Here is an 18,441-nt window from a genome sequence, read left to right as displayed (position 1 = left end):
TTAGAGCAGCTGAAGAATCAATTTATTACTGAAAGTTTGACTCCTACATGACCTATGTGGAACTCCAAAAACTGAAACCATACAATCATCCATGACAAGATATCAAAAACATACTGCAGAATCTTAGAATTATGAAAAAATATCCACATCAGTATGTTTAAATTGAGGACAGTATCGCTAGCCATAATAGTTTCTTCACATGCATACTCCTGAATACATAAGATTGTATTTCCCTGTTGCTATTTTAAAAAAAAACTGACAAGACTCATAGTCTGCAACTGTGATTTACAAACAGCTACATGGTTTGCGCCACATTATGTTCTGTTTTATTGTATTTCAGAATCCTGTTGCATTAATATATCTTTTGTACATACATATTTCCTCTTAAATGCAAAACTATTATCTAGTAACCCTTCTTCCTCAGTACATGTTTTGGCCATATACTGTCATCAGCGAGTGTTGTCTTGCTAACACTGTTGCAATGTATGTCAAAGTTATGTATAATGGGTAACACCATATTTCCTAATTAAAATTAATTAAACTTGGAATTAAAATTAATATCTTAATGTTATTTTCATTGTGATCATCATCCATTCATTTAAAAGATATTTGCTTGAGAGTGCTTCTTGTTGCTGGATTTAGTTTCACTGCATTCCATTTTCAGTGTGGGAATTATGTGTATTATTTGTGCAGTTCATAAGAATGTCGATGTAGTGTTATTATCAGTGCAGATACTACACACACACATGAACCACTTGACAACATAACTAGTCTAACAGAATGGAAAAACCTACAAGCCAGTACAGCATACATAACAACACTACACACGAAGGAGCACAAACATGGACACCGCAAAAGGAAAGTAACCCCAAATTGAGAGTTTTATTCTCAAACAAACACTTTTTAGTGTGAATGACATGCAACAGCATGGAAATATATTGACTTAGGAGCTAGTGTAGTGTGATGGTTTCTAAAAAGTGAACCATTGCCTGAAGATGGCCAAGTAAGGCCGAAACATTTAGCAATTCATGTGTTTTTAATGTTATTTGAAATTAAAGAGGGACCGTGAACAGTTTTCAGTTGCGTTAAATATGGAGGTGAATGAGTGAGTTATAAAACTGGAATATTTCATCAACAATATTTTGTAAACCCCAATTCAAATATGTACCTATGCTTTGCATATTATTTTCAGTGTAGTTTAATTATAATTTCTTTTGACGTTCTGAAATGCATGCTTTCCTTAGCGGCGTCGTCTTCTGCCACTCGCCTGACGTTCACTGTCATGATGGTCACGATGGTGATCACGCAATTTGCTAGCATCTGACTTACTTCTGTGACTGTCTTCATAACCTCTAGACCCACCACCATGAGCATAAGGGTGATTTCTGTTGCGCCCACGGTTATAGCTAGTTCTGGACACTTTTTCAAGATTTCCACCTAAATAGTATGAACTGTTCATCTGACTTCTATACACAGGTGGACTGTTGTCTGAAGTAAAATTATAGTGATTCAGCTGGAACGGCACTGAACCCAAAGACCCTGGAATTAACATCTGCTGTCCGAGATGGAATAACATATTGTAATCTGGTCCTGCAGGTGCAGCTGAAGTACTTCCAAAATTGATTGGAACAGACTGGGTACGTTGTCTTTCATATGCATAAGAATTATTCAAGTCAACCTCCCTCTGGGGAGCATCACTGTTTGTACCATTTTTTGATTGCAAAATTAAAATCTTGTTGAACAAATCTGTTCCTTCAAATAATGCTACAGAATAGGGCACTGAACACTCATGTCTGAAAGTAACGAAGCCAAAGTTGCGTTGTCTTCCATCCCTGTCCTTCGGTATTCGTACGTTTTCCAGTGGACCAGCCTAGAAAAATGAAAACAAAAGCTTAATCAATATTTTCCATTTTAATAATATGCAATCGCAATATTTACGATTACTGCAAACTATCATGAAATTCAACGTACCTGAAGAAACAGCTCGTACAACAACGGTTCTGTAACTTTCTCCGACAGATTGCCACACCAGACCGTTCTACAATCTCTTTCCATTGCAAAATAAAACAGACAAACCAACTTATGACGAGTGCTGATGATCTGATTTTTGATGAAAGATCAACACGTTAATACAAGAACTCGATCAGCTTCGCAGAACCCAGGGCAGTTGTCGGCACATTGTTAAATGGCTCAACGCGAAATGGAAAACACTCTTCCCTGTCACCGCCCGCTAAACTACAAGCGAACGTTTACATATGGGTTGCCAGGTTATGTGTAGGGCAGTGTAGGGCGTTAGGGCCACTGTTTAGTTGGTCATTAAAGTAAGTGGTAGATGTCTGCAGACATTGGAGATATCTCAGATCAACTAAATAAGTTAAATAAGGAGTGGTAAGCAGGGAATTCATTTTTAAAGTTCAAAATTTAGTTGGAAAATGGTTACAGCCTATGAGGGTCCGTGTTTACGTACAGAGGTGCCCATAGTACAAGACTGCATATAGTATGTTCATTTTGTGTTTCACATACCGAAGTGACTATTTTTCCATTATTCATATTATCCTTATAATTAACGATAAATGATTTAAAGACATATTCACTAGGGACCAAGCAGGTTGGTGTAGCACTAGAGAATAATATTGTCGGGCGCGAAGACACCGCTCAAGGTTAGGTAACTTGGTATGGATTAGAGATTGTGTATGATGAACTGAAAAGAAAAGTGATGATGGTATATTTATGTTACCATGTTTGATTATGCCAGGAAGAAATGTTGAATATCACCATTAAATGAGAACCGAGAATTACCAAAATATTAGTTTTTTTTGTTACCAGTGATCTGTTTGACTCAGCATTGGGATCATCATTAACTGACTGGGATTATATCATGCAATGATTATTATTTGTGGCTACATGCAGCCACCGGTTATTTTCATAATTAATAAATATATTTTGTTGTAGATTCTAGAGGGTGATGGTGTATAATACTCAGAATTACTGGGTTTTTGGACTTTGTCCAACATCTCCTATTCTAGAAACTAGATAAACAAGGTTAGCTCTTTCTAAGGGACCCAGCAGAGTAGGTTTCTTACTGCTGTCACCTGATGATGGAAAGAGATCCAGTTTCTGAAATGTGTTCTCTAGTTTCTGTAATATTGGACAGTGGACAAAGTCCAAGAACCCGGTAATTCTGACAAATTTTTGTTGAAAACCTTTCCTCAGTCTTGAGAGAAATTTTCCTTGTATCTTTGCAAACTCTGACTAGTTTAACCCTGATGTTATGGGCCTGTGCTACAAGGCCTCAACACTTCACTTTCATTTCCTGAAAAAGTACTGTAACAAAGTAACAAACAAAAATATTTTTTGTTTAGCCTGTAAAAGCGTCCTGTGAGCATGTTCAGTTTTATTATACTGCTGTAAATTAAGGTAATCACATTTTTCTCATGTGTTGCTTTAAATACTATATTAATAACATCCCTCTTCACAGGAATTGTTTTGCATGTAAGAAGTGGTATGTTTTAAGCTGTGTGGCTACAGAACATGTTTCTAACATTTAAGTATAAGGTAAAGGTAAAAGTTGCCTTGTGCTTAATTAATTAAATACCACACCATGAAGTTGTGTGGGAGAGATGAGTTTTAGTTCCATCATTCTTGACTTCAGCACTAGTTGGAGGTGAGTGGTCAGCCTCACAACCCAGCCACTTTAACCCCACCCAATAAAGAGCCCTTCGTACCTGTTAGATAGGAGGCTGGTTGGGCCCCAGAGCTAGTCTGGATGCTGTGGAGAAGAGAAAAATCTCTTGCGCGTCAAGAATCGAATCCAGGCCTTCCAGACTGTAGGCCGTTGCTATACCAACTGACCTATTTAATTGTCACCAGAAATTTTTGCTTTAGAATTCTGAAATATTGTATACAGAACAGCGCATTATAAACTGTCATATACTGATGCTTATGATTGTGTTTAAGACTTAGAGAAGGAAAGAAAATAGATTGTGATGAAATTAATGTCAAATGGCAAAGATAATGGAACTATTATTAACCCTTTCACTTCCTTTCCCGTGACTGTGGTTTGTGTATGAATGAGTGTTGAGCAAGAACTTGCAAGAAAATATTTCTTTAACTTATTATTATGCATTCTTTACACAATGCGCATCCATGACTGCAGATGTGTATATGTCCATCCACATGTTTCAACTTGAGGTCTGCTTGCTGCACTGTTCCAGCTTATTGGTGTCATGTCACACATTTACATGGTACTGTAATGGTTGTCTCTTTTGGCTCCACTATTCTGGTGTTCTGGAGTTAGCAGGGGATACACAGACATTCAGATGGAAAGGTGATCTCTTGAAGCTCATTTTATTTTCGTCCATGATATGTATGCAGTGTCCGTCTTTTAGTGCACTCAGTTTCGCTTGTTATTTCACAACATGTTTCTTCACTATAGTGCCATCATCAGGTGCTCCATTTATGTTAATCTATTTCATTGCTTGCCATTATGTCATTGTAAAATTTAAAAACTATTTAAAAATGTTCAACAGTTATAATAAATATTTATATACTAAAAACTTGTTAAGATTATTTATTTTATCTGTCCCAATTCTAACACCGCGCATAGTTCCACCACTATGGGAGTCATTGCCTCTTACTCTCAGTGTATATCTGCAATGTGAAATACAACATTACATCATTTTATTTTGTTCATATAAGGAAAGTAGGCAAAAATGATCTAAGAGAAATATACTTGTGAAGGGTGAAGCTTGATTAAGATATGGTCCTGGTAGCTCTCTCTCCCTCCAGTCCTTTTTTCTAGACCTTGGCCACTTTTTCAGTTTCTTAATCCTATACACAGTTGCGATCAGCCTGTCTCAAGGCCACTACCTTATGGTGATGGTGAGTCTTTTCCTCATTGAAGGCTTCGTGGTGCTAATGCAATTCATTCATTCATCAGTAATCTGTCAGATGACAGGTCCACAGTCTCTTCCAAAACAGTTCCTCCACTTAATGTGATCTAGAGCTTTCTCCTTCAAATGAGAATATCCTCTTCTGTCCCCAAGGTCATCCAGCATCTTCTTACATCTTCTGGTCACTTCTATCCTCCCCTCTATCTATCCTTCAATAACTTCTTTTAGAAGGCAGTTACTGTGCAAGATATGACCAATCCAATTAGCCTTCCATTTTCTTATTTCATGTAGGATATTCCTTTGCTCACTGACTCTAATTAACACTTGCTAATGCAATAACAGGAATATAATTATTTGTTATTTTCCAGATAAAATATGCACAGCCTAAGGAGAGCATCACTTGTATTGCTGGTATGGAGAAGGACCTGTTCATGTCAAAATGGAACAAATGCCACAAAATGGAAGGACAGAATTTTGGGATATAGCTCAATGATGGGAAGAGAATCACACAGATATTACTGTACAGCTGTTAGCAACTCATCAGAGCAGGATACTATCCACAGGCTCGAAGACCCCAGAGTAGTATCATTACTAGAAATGACTGTGAAGGAAGGCGTTACACCTAGTGATGTAATAAATGCTTTAGATATATCACCAGAGTTATTGAATAGATCACCATTGCAATGGGAGAACTGTTTCAAGGAATTAAAATTGTACGGATTTACACAAAGACACTGCTTAAGTATGGTGGCTGCATATCCATATTTATTTACACTGCTGGAAAATAATGAATTAAATTTGTCTATGGCACAGTGGATGAATTGTCAACTTGGATATGACAATGTGTTGGATCTACTGGCAGCTTGCCCTCACTTTCTGTCTGTTACTGGAAATGAACTGTCACGCAGAATACCACTGTTATTATCATTAGGGAAGTCACGCGGAAAAAATGTTGTAAAATTGCTACAAAACTGCCCTGGTGTTCTCTTTGCAAACTGGAAAGATGTGGAAGCAAAGTTGGATTATGTAGAAAAAGTTATGAAAATTGACACAAAAAAGGAAAACTTAACTAAGTGTTATATGTTCAATCGTAGTTTGGACGAAATTCAGACTAGGCACATATTTTTACAAAGGTTTGTATCATGTACAGTCATTATGTTATGTAGATACTAGAGCATTTTTTACGTTGAAAACAGTAAAGCATCTGACATGCATTTTGGAAGGACCTGGTTTGAATTGTGGCTAGAGACCATATACCATGAGAAATTTTCATAGTTTCTCAGCGTCTTTTTCAACAGATTTCTGATACTACCTTAAGAACCACTTGCTCTCCTGTCCTTTGTAATTCATTGTGTATAATCATTGTCATTGTATTTCATACCGAATAACCTCTGCAGTTAATGCAGTACTGCTAATAGCCTATAGACTAAAAAATGCTGAAAGAATGAACTATGGGAATGAAGTCTGTGCCATGGAAAACATGGCAGTTGATTGATTACTTTAATACTGATATTCTTGTTGATGTAACAGTTGATGTATTTCAGTACATTATGCACAGATTATGAAAATTTTACTGAAAATTTTCTTTCATCCATAGTTCATTTTGCAGAACTACATTAGTTATTTTAAAAATATGAAAATGTCTTAACAACTGATAAATCATTGGCTATGAGAGTGGTAAGAATGCAGCTGTTGGTTAATAGGTCACTCAACAATTGTCAGGAGGTCAACATGTTGTGCTGTGATTGGTCAAAACTGGCACTTCATAGCCGGCCATCTATCTCATGCCTTGCTGTGTGTTAAATTTTTATGCTTTTCTTTGAAAGTGGTCGGTGATACTCAGTATTCAAGCTGAAATTGAAATTCAACAAATTCAAATTTATTAGAATCACTCATTTTCTTAACAGCAGATGAAAAGTTGTTTTATTGTACAGTGTTATGGGTTATGTAAGGTACTATATCAATTGTAATGTTCAACTCTTTATTGACCGTCACAACACAACAAACATGTAGTGTAAAAGAGGGGGGACAAGAACTACAATAAAGTGTTACATTTATGACGGAGTTTATATTATACATATTATTTTTTACGGTCTGGAAGTACAAAGTTTGCTTGGTTGGTTTTGGAAGTTTCTTATAAATAGCCTTTATGTTTCTAGCATGTGGTCATAGTAAGGCGCACACTGGTTACTTTTCCATGTAGCAGGATGCTGATAAATAGCAACCATCTGCATCTCAGAACATTAGAGTAATGCCTTGACCTTTTCCATTTATGTGTGCTACCATTCAGTGCCTTGGAGTCAGGATATCTCAGTTGGTACAGAGACTAAGCTACAGAATGGGTGACCAAACAGTCGGGGTTCAATTTCTGGAATGGGCAAAATATTTATCTGCTCTCCACACCTTCCATATCAGCTCTGAGACCAAACCAGCCTTATAACCGATGAGTATACGATGGGGTACCCAAAAGAAACCGAACGAATCTTTTTGTGGGCAGAGCTTTTGTAGTACTGCGTTTTGCCGCTATGAGTGCATAGAGCTAACATTCCTGAGTCGATAAGCCGACTACCGTTGCTTCAGAAGGTAAGGACTAGTTTCGGCAGCGTTTATAGGGACAACTGTTCTGTGTGATCGTTGTTTTTGCAATGGCCCGAACACATGAAAATGTTGAAAAAATTCGTGAAATCATCAAGGAAGATCGACGAGGGACCATTGAAGAAATTATGGAGCTGTCGGGAGTGACTTGGAGCTCAGTTCAGCGAATTTTGACAGAAGATTTGGGAATGAAAAGGGTGGCTGCGAAATTCGTGCCACGACTGCTGACTGCTGAACAAAAACAAGGTCGCGTGGAAGCATGCTGTGCTTTGAAAGAAGAGTCCCGAAATGATCAAAACTTTTTTTCAGCGTTTTGCTGATGTTGCTGAGGTGGAGGAAAAAAACGACGTAGGCGCTGTCAAGCATCTCAAAAGATGAATCTAGACAATGTTTTGAAAAATAGAATAAAAGACTAGACAAGTGTATTAGTGTAAGTGGAGAGTACTTTGAAGGGGATTGAAGGTCTGTGCTTAAAATTTGAATAAATAAGTTAAAAAAAAAATAAGTTCGGTTTCTTTTGGGTACCCCCTCGTATATGGTCTATTTTTTCTGAGGCTTGAAGTAGCCAGGACATGCAGCTGACCACTCTCCATGTAGTGCCAAGGTTATGGATGCATGGAGCTATGCCCTTACTGCCCTATATGTTTTCAGGGTGTGAAGTGCAACCTCTCTGGTTGCTTTTGGGCCCACATGAGAAATAGGAAAGTGTATAATTTTACTTCAGTCAGATTTTGGCCTGCCTGTCAGTTTTGGGTCCTCCTGGGAAATAGGATAGCATGTCACTTAATTCAGTTTTGGACCCAACTGAGGAATGGAATGGCATGTCGCTGAACTTCAGTCAGTTTTGAGCCCCTCTGAGAAGTGTAATGTTATGTCACTTTAGTACAATCATTCACTGCACGGCAAACTCTCATTTTAACGCCACCAGACTTCATTTCTATGAATGTTCTAAAATGTCCTTACAGATCTGAAACAGTTTCGACCATGCAGTGTATCACGTGACCACATCACCTATTCTCATTTATGTCCTAACATAAAAGTTTCCAGAGGTACTTAAGTAGTTGTGAAATGTGTTCTAAATACCTGTACACTTGAAGTGGGAAGGTTTACTTCCATATTTATCTCATATCACATCCAGCAAGCATACAAAATTTTACTGAACTCAAGAATGGCCATATGTCACTGATAATTCTGTTATAATTCTGCTCCCCATTTCCCTAACAAGTTTATGCTAACAAATTTCTCTACCTATATGGAAAAAAAACATTTTCAGTATTTATTTTGTAATCTATGTTTTGTACAGGGCTGGTATTTATGTGACACCAGGAAAGGTCAAGGGAACCAAAGTGGAGCAAAGACAGCAACCCTGGAGCAAGAATCCAAGTCTTAGTCATATCACAGACACTAGTGATGAGATGTTTATTTCAGAAGTTGCCCCTGACCTCACACTTGAAGAACTTGAAGTGTTTCGTGAAATGTACAAGGAAGAACTAGACATGGAAGATAACAGTGAAAATGAAGATGAACTATACGATGGTGAATGATTGCTTTATGTATAATAATAACAACCATAAAATGTAATACAATAAATTTTCAGAAATGAAGGCACACCACTGTACTGATGGTAACATGTCTGATTTGAAGATAGTGTCATTGCTCAGAAATTTGTATCTAAGGCAAGAAGACAGGTATTAAAACTTAAAATATTCTGTGGATGAGTATATACAACTTTCCTTTCGTAAATGATATTGGGATGCACTAATGGTCCATGGCATGCAACCATATTAGAAATGTGAGTACATTATTAGACAAATTAATTGCGCTGCAACCTACACAGAATGCTATGCAGGAATTATTTCCTTCTTGAAGGTACAAGTATTTTGTGTGATTGTAGGCGTTTGTTCCAATCGTGCAATTTAAGTATAATTGAAGTTTTCTGAATGAAAACAAATTTGAATAGTGCCAGCCATATTTGTTATGCTGAAAATCTGCCGCCCAATAATGGGCATTGGGAATTCTCTGTAGCCAAAATATATACCAGAGTTCCAATATGAAATTTAGCTGTGCTTAGTAAAAATCAGGGTATCATCACCAGTGCCTGCTGTGCCTGTCGTGTACCATTATGTCAACATCATTCTATTCTGAACTTTTAAGAAACTGTTATCAGTATGGGTATAAGAGACTGAATTTGGAATTAGGAAAATTAGATGGATCTAAAGAGTTTAAACATGGGCTAAAATTATTTGTACTATATCCATTCTATACACTGTATGAGTTCCTCTTAGTGGGACAGTAGTAAGCATAGCAAAGCCTCTATTCAGCAATGGAAACAACAAATGGTTGCTTGCAGTATTTAAATTGCTGTGCCTGTCGACATGGCCATGTGTAGGACTCTTGATTTATTGTAATACTCTTAAAATTCTCTTGATGAACTCATAAGGTTGGCATGCATTTCGATTTACGTATTGTACCTCATTTGATTATTTATGTTTCATTAGTGTGTGTTATATTTTAATTGTAGATTAACCATGTAAAGCGTGATTACATGTTGTCGACAATTCGAATCCTTTAGCAAAAGGATTTCAAGAATGATGTATTTAATGATGTGTTACATTTGTAGCAATTATGAATGCCAAATAAATAAGGGGGAAAAAAGTCCAACAGACTTAGGGATTCATGCGCGGGCGGGAAATTCGAACGATTCGAACGTACCGGGTTAATACTTTTCCCGCTAGATGGCAGAGGGTTTGTGTGATTACTGTTGAGGTGTCCACGAGCTGCGGATCCTGGTGTACCAACATCTGCATCCGTAAATATTTATTTTGAGGTGCCAACATAATAATGTACACCCTACGGACACGTATCGATTATATAAAGGTAAGGTAAAGTTATTCCGCCGGTCACGGTAGCCGAGCGGTCTGAGGCATGTACTGTCTTCGCTCGCTTGGAAACCGGGATCGTGGGTTCGAATCCCACTCAGGGCATGGATGTTTAGTTTGTGTGTGTGCGTTTTTCTGTGTTTGTGTACAGGTAGAGGCCTTGCGACGAGCTGATCACCCGCCCAAGGAGTCCTACCGAATGTGTAAGATCTAGTAAAACCGAAGTGAACGGAGAAGTTGATGGAGGTAGGCCTAGGCCCACTGGGGCTGTAGTGCCAAGGGGGGGGGGGAGTTACCCCTGTGCTTAACTAATTAAGTACTATGCCATGAAGACGTATGGGGGGAGTGAATGTATAGACCCACGTTTTCTTTACCTCGGCACTAGTTGAAGGTGAATGGTCAGTTTCACGCCCCGGCCGGTTTACCCCTTGGGAAAGAGCCCACGGTACCAGTTGGATAGGATGTTGGGTGGAGCCCAGAGCCAGTATGGACGACATGGAGAAGTGAAAATTCTTGGCCCTACCGGTACTCGAACTCCAACCCGTCGAGCCCGTAGCCAGTCGCTATACCGACTGAGCTATTCCGGTATTTTCATTATTATTTATTTTGAGGTAACTTGTTTGAGTAGTGTACTACAATTTTATGTACATGAAATTCCAAAGACAGTTGTTTTGTTGCAAGAACATAATTTTCTTTAAATAGCCCTTATATTTTGCACATCAAAAAAAGAGAGTGTGTTTGAGTTTAAGAATCTGAAATCATTAAATGTAAATATGGACCATGAGTTTTGACATAAATACAATACTGATTATATTTTTTGGGTTCATCAAATACTGGAGAAAATGGAAGTATGATGAAGCAGTACATGAGCTATTCATAGACTTCTCCAAAGCTTATGATGCAGTCAGGAGAGAAGCACTGTACAGTATTCTCCTTGAGTTTGGTATACCAATGAAACTAGTCACGGTTGTTATAATGTGTTTAAATCTATTAAGTCTATATAGGTAAAATATTTGTCTAATAAAATTCCCGTTCAAAATGGTCTAAAATAAGGAGGTGCTTTGTCACCATTGTTTTCCAACTTTGCTTTAGAAGAGGCTAAGCCATTCAGAGGCATGCACTGTCTTCGCTCGCTCGGAAGCCGGGATCGTGGGTTCGAATCCCACTCAGGGCATGGATGTATGTGTGCGTTTTTCTGCGTTTGTGTACAGGTAGAGCCCTTGCGACGAGCTGATCACTCGCCCAAGGAGTCCTACCGAATGTGCAAGATCTTGTAAACCGAAGTGAAACGGAGAGTTTCATGAGGTAGGCCTAGGCCCAAATTGGGGCTGTAGAGCCACAGAAAAAAAATCCATTCAGAAGTTAAAAAAAAACAACAGATGTAACTGAAGTGACAACTATTAACACCTGGAGACACATCCTCATAAAATATGAGTAAGAAGATTATTTCAAATAATGTATTTGTATGATTTTTTTTTCCTAAATTTGATGCTTAAAACTGTGATGCAGCTTATAAGCAGTTCTTAAAGAGAGAGAAAAATGTCACTGGATTGACTAGATCTGGCAAAAAGAAGTCAGTATTTCGTTGTTATGGCCATAGATGATACTTTAGCTTTGATTAAACAATACATCAATGCAAACTTGATTCAATACATGTTACCAACTTATGAAGTTCTAAAGGAAACAAATCATAACAAATTCTTTGACAATGACCACGCGGTGTAAGGTATGAACCGCCTTCGCCTACTCAAACACTGGAATCATGAGTTCGAATCCTACTCGGGGCATGGATGCCTGTATACGTTTGTTCTGTATTTGTGTTGTTCTGTGTGTAGGTAGCGGCCTTGCGACGGGCTGATCCCTCGTCCAAGGACTCCTACCGACTGTGTATAGATTAAGAAACTGAAAAAGCGGCCAAGGTTTACAAGGGCTGTAGAGCCATAGATATATAGATTGACAGCATAAATACACAACAACGAATTTCTTGGTTAGCGAAATAACTTCCACATGCTAGAGGGTGAGGCTGTACAACAGAGTTCGACTGTTTGAAATTTACGTTTACAATGAATTTATAAAAAGCGTAATTTGAAAGCTGTCATATGCGTTACACTTCTGATAATGCACTTAACGCAATCACAGATCTTCATTCTTTTCTCTCTCTCTCTTTCTCTCCCGTGCTTTTCCTTCCTCTCTCTCTCTCTTGTCGTAGTTTACGCAGTCAAGGCTTGTTGGTTATAGAACTGTCAAAACGCTTGCTTTAGAATCCCTGCTGGGCTTTTCCATTGGTCTGGTCTGCTTGCCTCCCGTTAAATACTAACATAACATATACAAGGGGTGAACAAATTTCAGTTTCTGAGTCTCATATTAACTTTCTCCCTGAAATATTTGTATAGTGATGATATGACAATCTAGTCGAAGGGTAATTCTTCAGCCTTTTCGGATTAGGCCTCATTACCTGTTGACATTCAGAATTAACTTTGTAAATTCTTAATTCTTTTTAGACATTTTGTGGGATCAGCCCATCACAAGGCCTCTGACTACACAGGACAGCGTAAACACAGAAGCAAAGAGGAGTCATTTGTCGAATGGGGTTAAAACCCACGATCTGAGTGTTTATGAACGGATCTAAACATTTAACATACTGAAATGTGTAACATAAAAGAGACGTCACTATTTTAGATTCAATTTTCCACCCTAAAATCGGACGCAGCATGATCCTGTGAAACACTGTTATCCACCTTCCAGAATATACGGTGGCACAATCCAGAAGGCCACAGTAACATGCTGCAAAGTTAAAAAAATCCAGCTACTGGCTGGACGACTGAGGGGTCGGAGTTCGAGTCCCGGTAGGGTCAAGAATTTTCTCTTCTCTAAATCTTCCAGACCGGCTCCGGGGTTCACCCAACCTCCTATCCAATGGGCTCTGGGGGCTATTTTCCTGAGGGTAAAGCGGACGGTGCGTGAAGCTGACCACTCGCTTCCAGCTAGTGCCGAGGTCAAGAAAATGTGGATCTATACATCCAATCCCCATACGCCTTAATGGCGTAGTGATTAATTAGTTAAGCACAGGGACAACTTTTTTTTTTTCCTTGGCACTACAGCCCCAGTGGACTTAGGCCTACCTCCATCAACTTCTCCGTTCACTTTGGTTTTTCTAGATCTTACACATTCGGTAGGACTCCTTGGGCGGGTGATCAGCTCGTCGCAAGGCCTCTACCTGTACACAAACACAGAAAAACGCACACACACAAACTAAACATCCATGCTCTGAGTGGGATTCGAACCCACGATCCCGGTTTCCAAGCGAGCAAAGACAGTACATGCCTTAAACCGCTCGACTACCGTGACCGGCCAGGGACAACTTTATGTTACCTTATATAATTATAAGGAAACTGGTAAAACCATTAAGAGTTCTATCTCCTGAGATATAACATCATATAGTCCATTGAAAGTTGAAAGAAGTTTCGGAGGAACATGTCGCGCTCATCTTCAGAGTCGAAGAATAAGCGAAGCAAAAACTAGAGTGAAGCAGGTGAAGAAGGGGCGAAATTTCCTTCCGGAAAGTCCGTTCTCATTCTTTGAAACAGAACGCGGTTTTTACGACGTAAGGAACTGGACTCTGTGAGATTACCATATGTTTTTTGTTCTCTGCTTTCATAGAATGAATATAGTGTTAAAGATACAGAATTTCGACATTAACGAGTTTGAAGTTGAGACGGGGTGTCGCCCTGGTACTTTTCTGAATGTTGGGTCGTCGTCCTGATACCTATTTTAAACACATGATTAAAAAAACTCCATGGTTGTAGTCCGCAAGCGAAGTATACCGACCGAGCGACCGCCGCTTGTCGGCGAAATTAGTGCCAACTTTAGATAGGATAGAGGGTGTCGCGTGGTCAGCGCAACGAATCCCCGCGGCCATTTATCTCGTTTTTCTAGACCGGATCCGCTATTTGCTTGAAATAGCTCCTCAGTTATCCTCAACAGGCTCAGTGGACCCCGTTCCAGTCTCACTACTTCTCATAAAATCTGGAAGCGCCGGGAATCGAACCCCCGACCTGTGGATCTGTAGCTAGGAACTCTGACCACTAGACCACAGACAGAACAAACGTCCAAACACGTGATGCAAACCATAAATAAATTATAGTTAATTTGATTTGCAGCCTCTCTATTTCAGGCTGAAACGTTAACTGCTCTGATTACGCGCATTTCGTGAACTGTTTTTGTTTGAGTTCTGCTTTTAAACATGTAAAGCTTTCATTAAGTAATAACAAGAGCGGGCCGCCGTGATGATTCATGTCCATTTCTACCAACCAGTAACTTCGTGCCAGACTTATCCTGTGTTTTTATTCCAAGGACTGCACCCCTGTATATCGGCCAATAAAACCAGAAAAAAAAGTCACACTAGCGTCCATTAAGCGTTCTGTGCGCTAAAATTAATTAGCAGCAAACTTCACAGACAGAGTTTATCGTATCAGAAATATGCTCTTAAAATAAAACATCCATGAAGCTCTCAGCATAAACGTATTTTCCGTAATAAATATCCAGTATCTCTATCAACACATGTTGCCTAAGTGGAGGTACAGCTCCGTGCATTATATTTTTGTGAAGCACTTTCAGTATCTAGACTGTATGATTGAATGATACGGCTGATAATTAATGAATTCTAAATGATTTTGAAGAAGGCGGTTGTCCTGACATTAACGGGAGGAACTGGGGGTACGACAGTCAGGAAAGCAGATGTTCTGACTTAGTTTCGAACCAAGCACATTCCATATACAAGTCTATTCACCGTAATTCTTAACTCCGTCAGAAATTTGAGATCAATAATTAGTTTCATGCTGGAGTTGATTTACGCTCTGGGAAGTTGTCCATTGGAAAAGACGTTGGATGATGACGCTACGTTGCCGGTCTGGACGAGGTGGTGAATACAAAATTTCTTGCTCCCGCCAAGAATATAACCACATTCGTTCAGTCGGTAACGAGTCACTATTCTCAGTTCCCCCCCCCCATAACCAATATGAATGGGTTGGAAAATGCTTGAAGTGAACTGTAATCTTTCAAATCTTCCACAAATCTGAGACTGAGATATAATCGTGAAAATCGTAGTGAACATAGTCGATTACCTGGTCTAGGTTCGAACCAGATCACTTTCAAATGCGCCATGCTGCTCGATCCTATATTTGGGACAGCAATGTTCTGGATATATTGTAATTTTTGCAATCTTGTTAATCATTAAGATTTGCAGTGATTCTGATATAGATATTGTAGCGTGTAAAGCATTAGCTGGGTAGCGACCTCGAAACAGACAACGAAAGAAAATTTACTGCTAGGCAACAGATTTTTAATAAGAAAGTATACGTGGCCGTTGCTAGGTGACGCCTTCAAGGACAGGCACGTTCCAACGGAGATGATCTGAGCAACAGTGGAAGAGCTGTGTTTTCTGCGTGGTCCTTGTCGAGGGGTTATAAGCGAGACTAGGTTTAGAGCTTAGTTGTTTTTATATTGCTAGTGGGTGGGACTAAGTTCCTTGTACTGCGGCCACTTCTGGCCTATTGTATCAGCCCCAGATGACAGGTGAGGGTGATTGTGGAGCAATTGGTGGAATGAAGATTGGCAGGGGAAACCGAAGTACTCGGAGAAAACCTGCCCCAGCGCCACTTTGCCCATCATAAATCCCACTTGACCAGACACGGGATCGAATCCGGGCCGCCGCGTTGGAAAGCCAGCGAATAACCGCTTGAGCTATGGCTAGGCCGAGCTTAGTTGTTAGTCTGTGAAGAGAAGACTAGGAGGTTGTTGTAAGATGGCCGCCAGCCTGGAAGTTAGTCAGAGAATTGCAGTTTCAGTGACTGAGTCGTTGCTATTAGAAGTTGGTAGCCGTTACCAGGCAACTGTTAGTGGAGATCGAAATATACTGAGAATACTAGTCTGTGCGTGACAGTGGTCTGTAAAGTGTTGTCACCAGTTATGTGTATAAGTGGTCAATAAATTGAGTCGCCAATTCAAACCCCTTCTATAGTCACTCATAGACGTGAGAATATTATTTTAGAGCTGATAATGTGTAATCTAATCAGTTCTGGCCAAATTGTAACCAGAGTGTGTGCTGCTCGATTGCTAATTAAATAATTAATTTGTCTCATACATAACCAACCTGAATGCACGAAGGTTGTATTACATCTAATAATTTTCTTAGATCGGGTCTTATTCTGAGTTTTATAGCTAAAATACTGTTAAACATCACGGAAGTTGGTAGCAACATGGTATTTTGGAGCCTCTGTTGTATCACCCCTGACACACACGCTCTCTCGCCTGGCTGTCGTTTCCTTGGTGAGAAAGCCCAGTTCACACCGGCCCGTTTTGTGGATTCTTATTGCATTCACAGATGTTCCAAGAGGGAACAGATTCGCTTTAAAAGAACCAGCACTACAGGATCAGAACGGCTTGAGAGCAGTAATCTATAGAAATTTACATTCTTGACATAATAAAAATAAATAAATAAATAAAATAAAAAATAATAACATGACAATGAACGAATTTATGATGTGACAGCGATGCTAGCGTCACTTATACAATTTCCTTTAAGAGTTTATGGCATTAGATCTCCGAAATATATATATCTCTTGTTGTTTCTTTGTCTGTCTATAGAGTACGATCGTATAAAGCAACAAGAGCAACTATGCACATGTCTTCATTTAGCTTTCAGCTTGTCAAGGATAATTAATCGCTGTTCTGTCTAGGAGTAAGAAATGTTATATGAAGATAAAGTGAACAAATTATGTTTCACTTATTCATGTTATTTACTTATAATTTATTTAATGACTGTCAGTAGCATAGACCATAGACCGCGCCATAGCACAAGCGGTGTTGAGGGTGTTTGAGAACATAGTCCAGAGGAGAATATTTGGGCCTATGAGACAGAGTGTAATGAAAGGACAGAGACAAATACATTATGTGGAGCTGCAGAATTTGTGGTCTTCACCACATGTTATTAGTGAGATCAGCTCAATGGGGACTGGATGGTTGTGACATCTAACACAGATGGCACGGAAGTCATGAGAAGTGAGTACAGAATGTTAGTCAGGAAAACTGGCGGGAAGATTCTTGATTATTTGGGCGATATAGGCTTTGATTGGATGATAATACTAATGTGAATATAGATTTTCGATGTGAGAGTATGGACTGCATTCAAAGTATTTAGTAAAGGGCCCAATAGCGGTCTCTTATGAAGATGGAAACGAACCTTTGTGTTCCATAAAATTAAGGAATGTTTGGGGGCCAGCTGAGCGACTACTAGCTTCTGAAGAAAGGTTCTGATACCAAGTATTTCTTTGTTAAGTAAGAAATTTAAAATTTTTACCCCGCTTTTATTTTTTTGTGAAACATACACGGTACAATTGTATTTAAATAAATTGTTCTTTATACAACTCGGTTTTTAACTAATCAGAATAACATTTTTTAAGCCGTGGACACGATTCCACTTTCAATAAAAGGGGGGGGGACCGGGAAAATACGAGGCCCGAACAATTGGGATCTGAATAAACTGTAGTTAGAGATGATAAAAGAATTGTTATTCTTTCTTGGATATTCACGTTATTTTTAAGCGTTTGATTCAGAGCGCACATATGTGTCGATAGACGTATAAATTATTTACGTTTCGCCTCTTTAGCCCAGAGCCCGGAAGACATCTAAATATTTGCATGCCTGACGCGTGTCCATAAAAAGCTACCCCTGTAACAGGCCGTGAAGGCCCGTAGGATTGTGAGACGTCGAGGCTCCCACATTTTCTAGACAATCGGCTCACAGATGGCGGTGAGGTTGTCAACCTTATGTGCCGCGCGCCCTTTAGTCCCAGGAACATCCCTCGTACTCATTTCTGTTAGAGGCTGAGTCGACCCCAGGGCAATAATGCGGCTGGAAGGATTAGGTCAATTGAAAAAATCCTCCTCATTGGGACTTCCAGCTTGTAGCATAGTACCTCAAGCATATATGCTACCGCGTGCCCTCCACGTGCCCCAATAATTTCGATACTTCCTCTTGTCGTCATTTTAATCTTCAAAAGATCCGTGAATTCTGTT

The 18,441-nt window shown here is 39.3% G+C and overlaps 2 protein-coding genes across 6 annotated transcripts; one reads left to right on the top strand and one right to left on the bottom strand.

Moving 5' to 3' along the window:
* LOC111867676 (RNA-binding protein 7) lies at window positions 1-2,230 on the bottom strand. The gene is made up of 2 exons (XM_023857727.2): window positions 1,972-2,230; window positions 1-1,870 (listed from the first exon to the last, which is right to left on the bottom strand). Exons 1-2 carry the CDS (start codon window positions 2,053-2,055, stop codon window positions 1,241-1,243), a joined length of 714 nt encoding a protein of 237 aa, XP_023713495.1. The 5' UTR covers window positions 2,056-2,230; the 3' UTR covers window positions 1-1,240.
* A 57-nt stretch (window positions 2,231-2,287) lies between these two features.
* On the top strand, window positions 2,288-9,208 carry LOC111867657 (transcription termination factor 4, mitochondrial). 5 transcript variants are annotated; one of them, XM_023857697.1, is made up of 3 exons: window positions 2,288-2,321; window positions 5,261-6,025; window positions 8,791-9,208. In XM_023857697.1, exons 2-3 carry the CDS (start codon window positions 5,268-5,270, stop codon window positions 9,029-9,031), a joined length of 999 nt encoding a protein of 332 aa, XP_023713465.1. In that variant the 5' UTR covers window positions 2,288-2,321; window positions 5,261-5,267; the 3' UTR covers window positions 9,032-9,208. The 5 variants fall into 5 exon arrangements, with proteins under 5 accessions (XP_023713465.1, XP_023713457.1, XP_023713482.1 ...); XM_023857689.1 differs by having other exon boundaries at window positions 2,289-2,388; XM_023857714.2 differs by lacking the exon at window positions 2,288-2,321 and adding an exon at window positions 2,412-2,497.
* The last annotated feature ends 9,233 nt before the right edge of the window (window positions 9,209-18,441 follow it).

Source organism: Cryptotermes secundus, unplaced genomic scaffold, assembly GCF_002891405.2.
Source record: "Cryptotermes secundus unplaced genomic scaffold, Csec_1.0 scaffold519, whole genome shotgun sequence".
Lineage (NCBI taxonomy): Eukaryota > Metazoa > Arthropoda > Insecta > Blattodea > Kalotermitidae > Cryptotermes > Cryptotermes secundus.
Note: the sequence above shows the minus strand (reverse complement) of the source record. Positions and strands in the feature narration are given on the sequence as shown.

Excerpts from the sequence above, each read along its gene's own strand:
- LOC111867676 (XM_023857727.2), bottom strand. The coding sequence starts at position 2,055 with ATGGAAAGAGATTGTAGAACGGTCTGGTGTGGCAATCTGTCGGAGAAA. Across the intron at positions 1,871-1,971 it reads TGTACGAGCTGTTTCTTCAG|GCTGGTCCACTGGAAAACGT; the intron begins GTACGTTGAATT and ends TCATTTTTCTAG.
- LOC111867657 (XM_023857697.1), top strand. The coding sequence starts at position 5,268 with ATGCACAGCCTAAGGAGAGCATCACTTGTATTGCTGGTATGGAGAAGG. Across the intron at positions 6,026-8,790 it reads AGGCACATATTTTTACAAAG|GGCTGGTATTTATGTGACAC; the intron begins GTTTGTATCATG and ends TGTTTTGTACAG.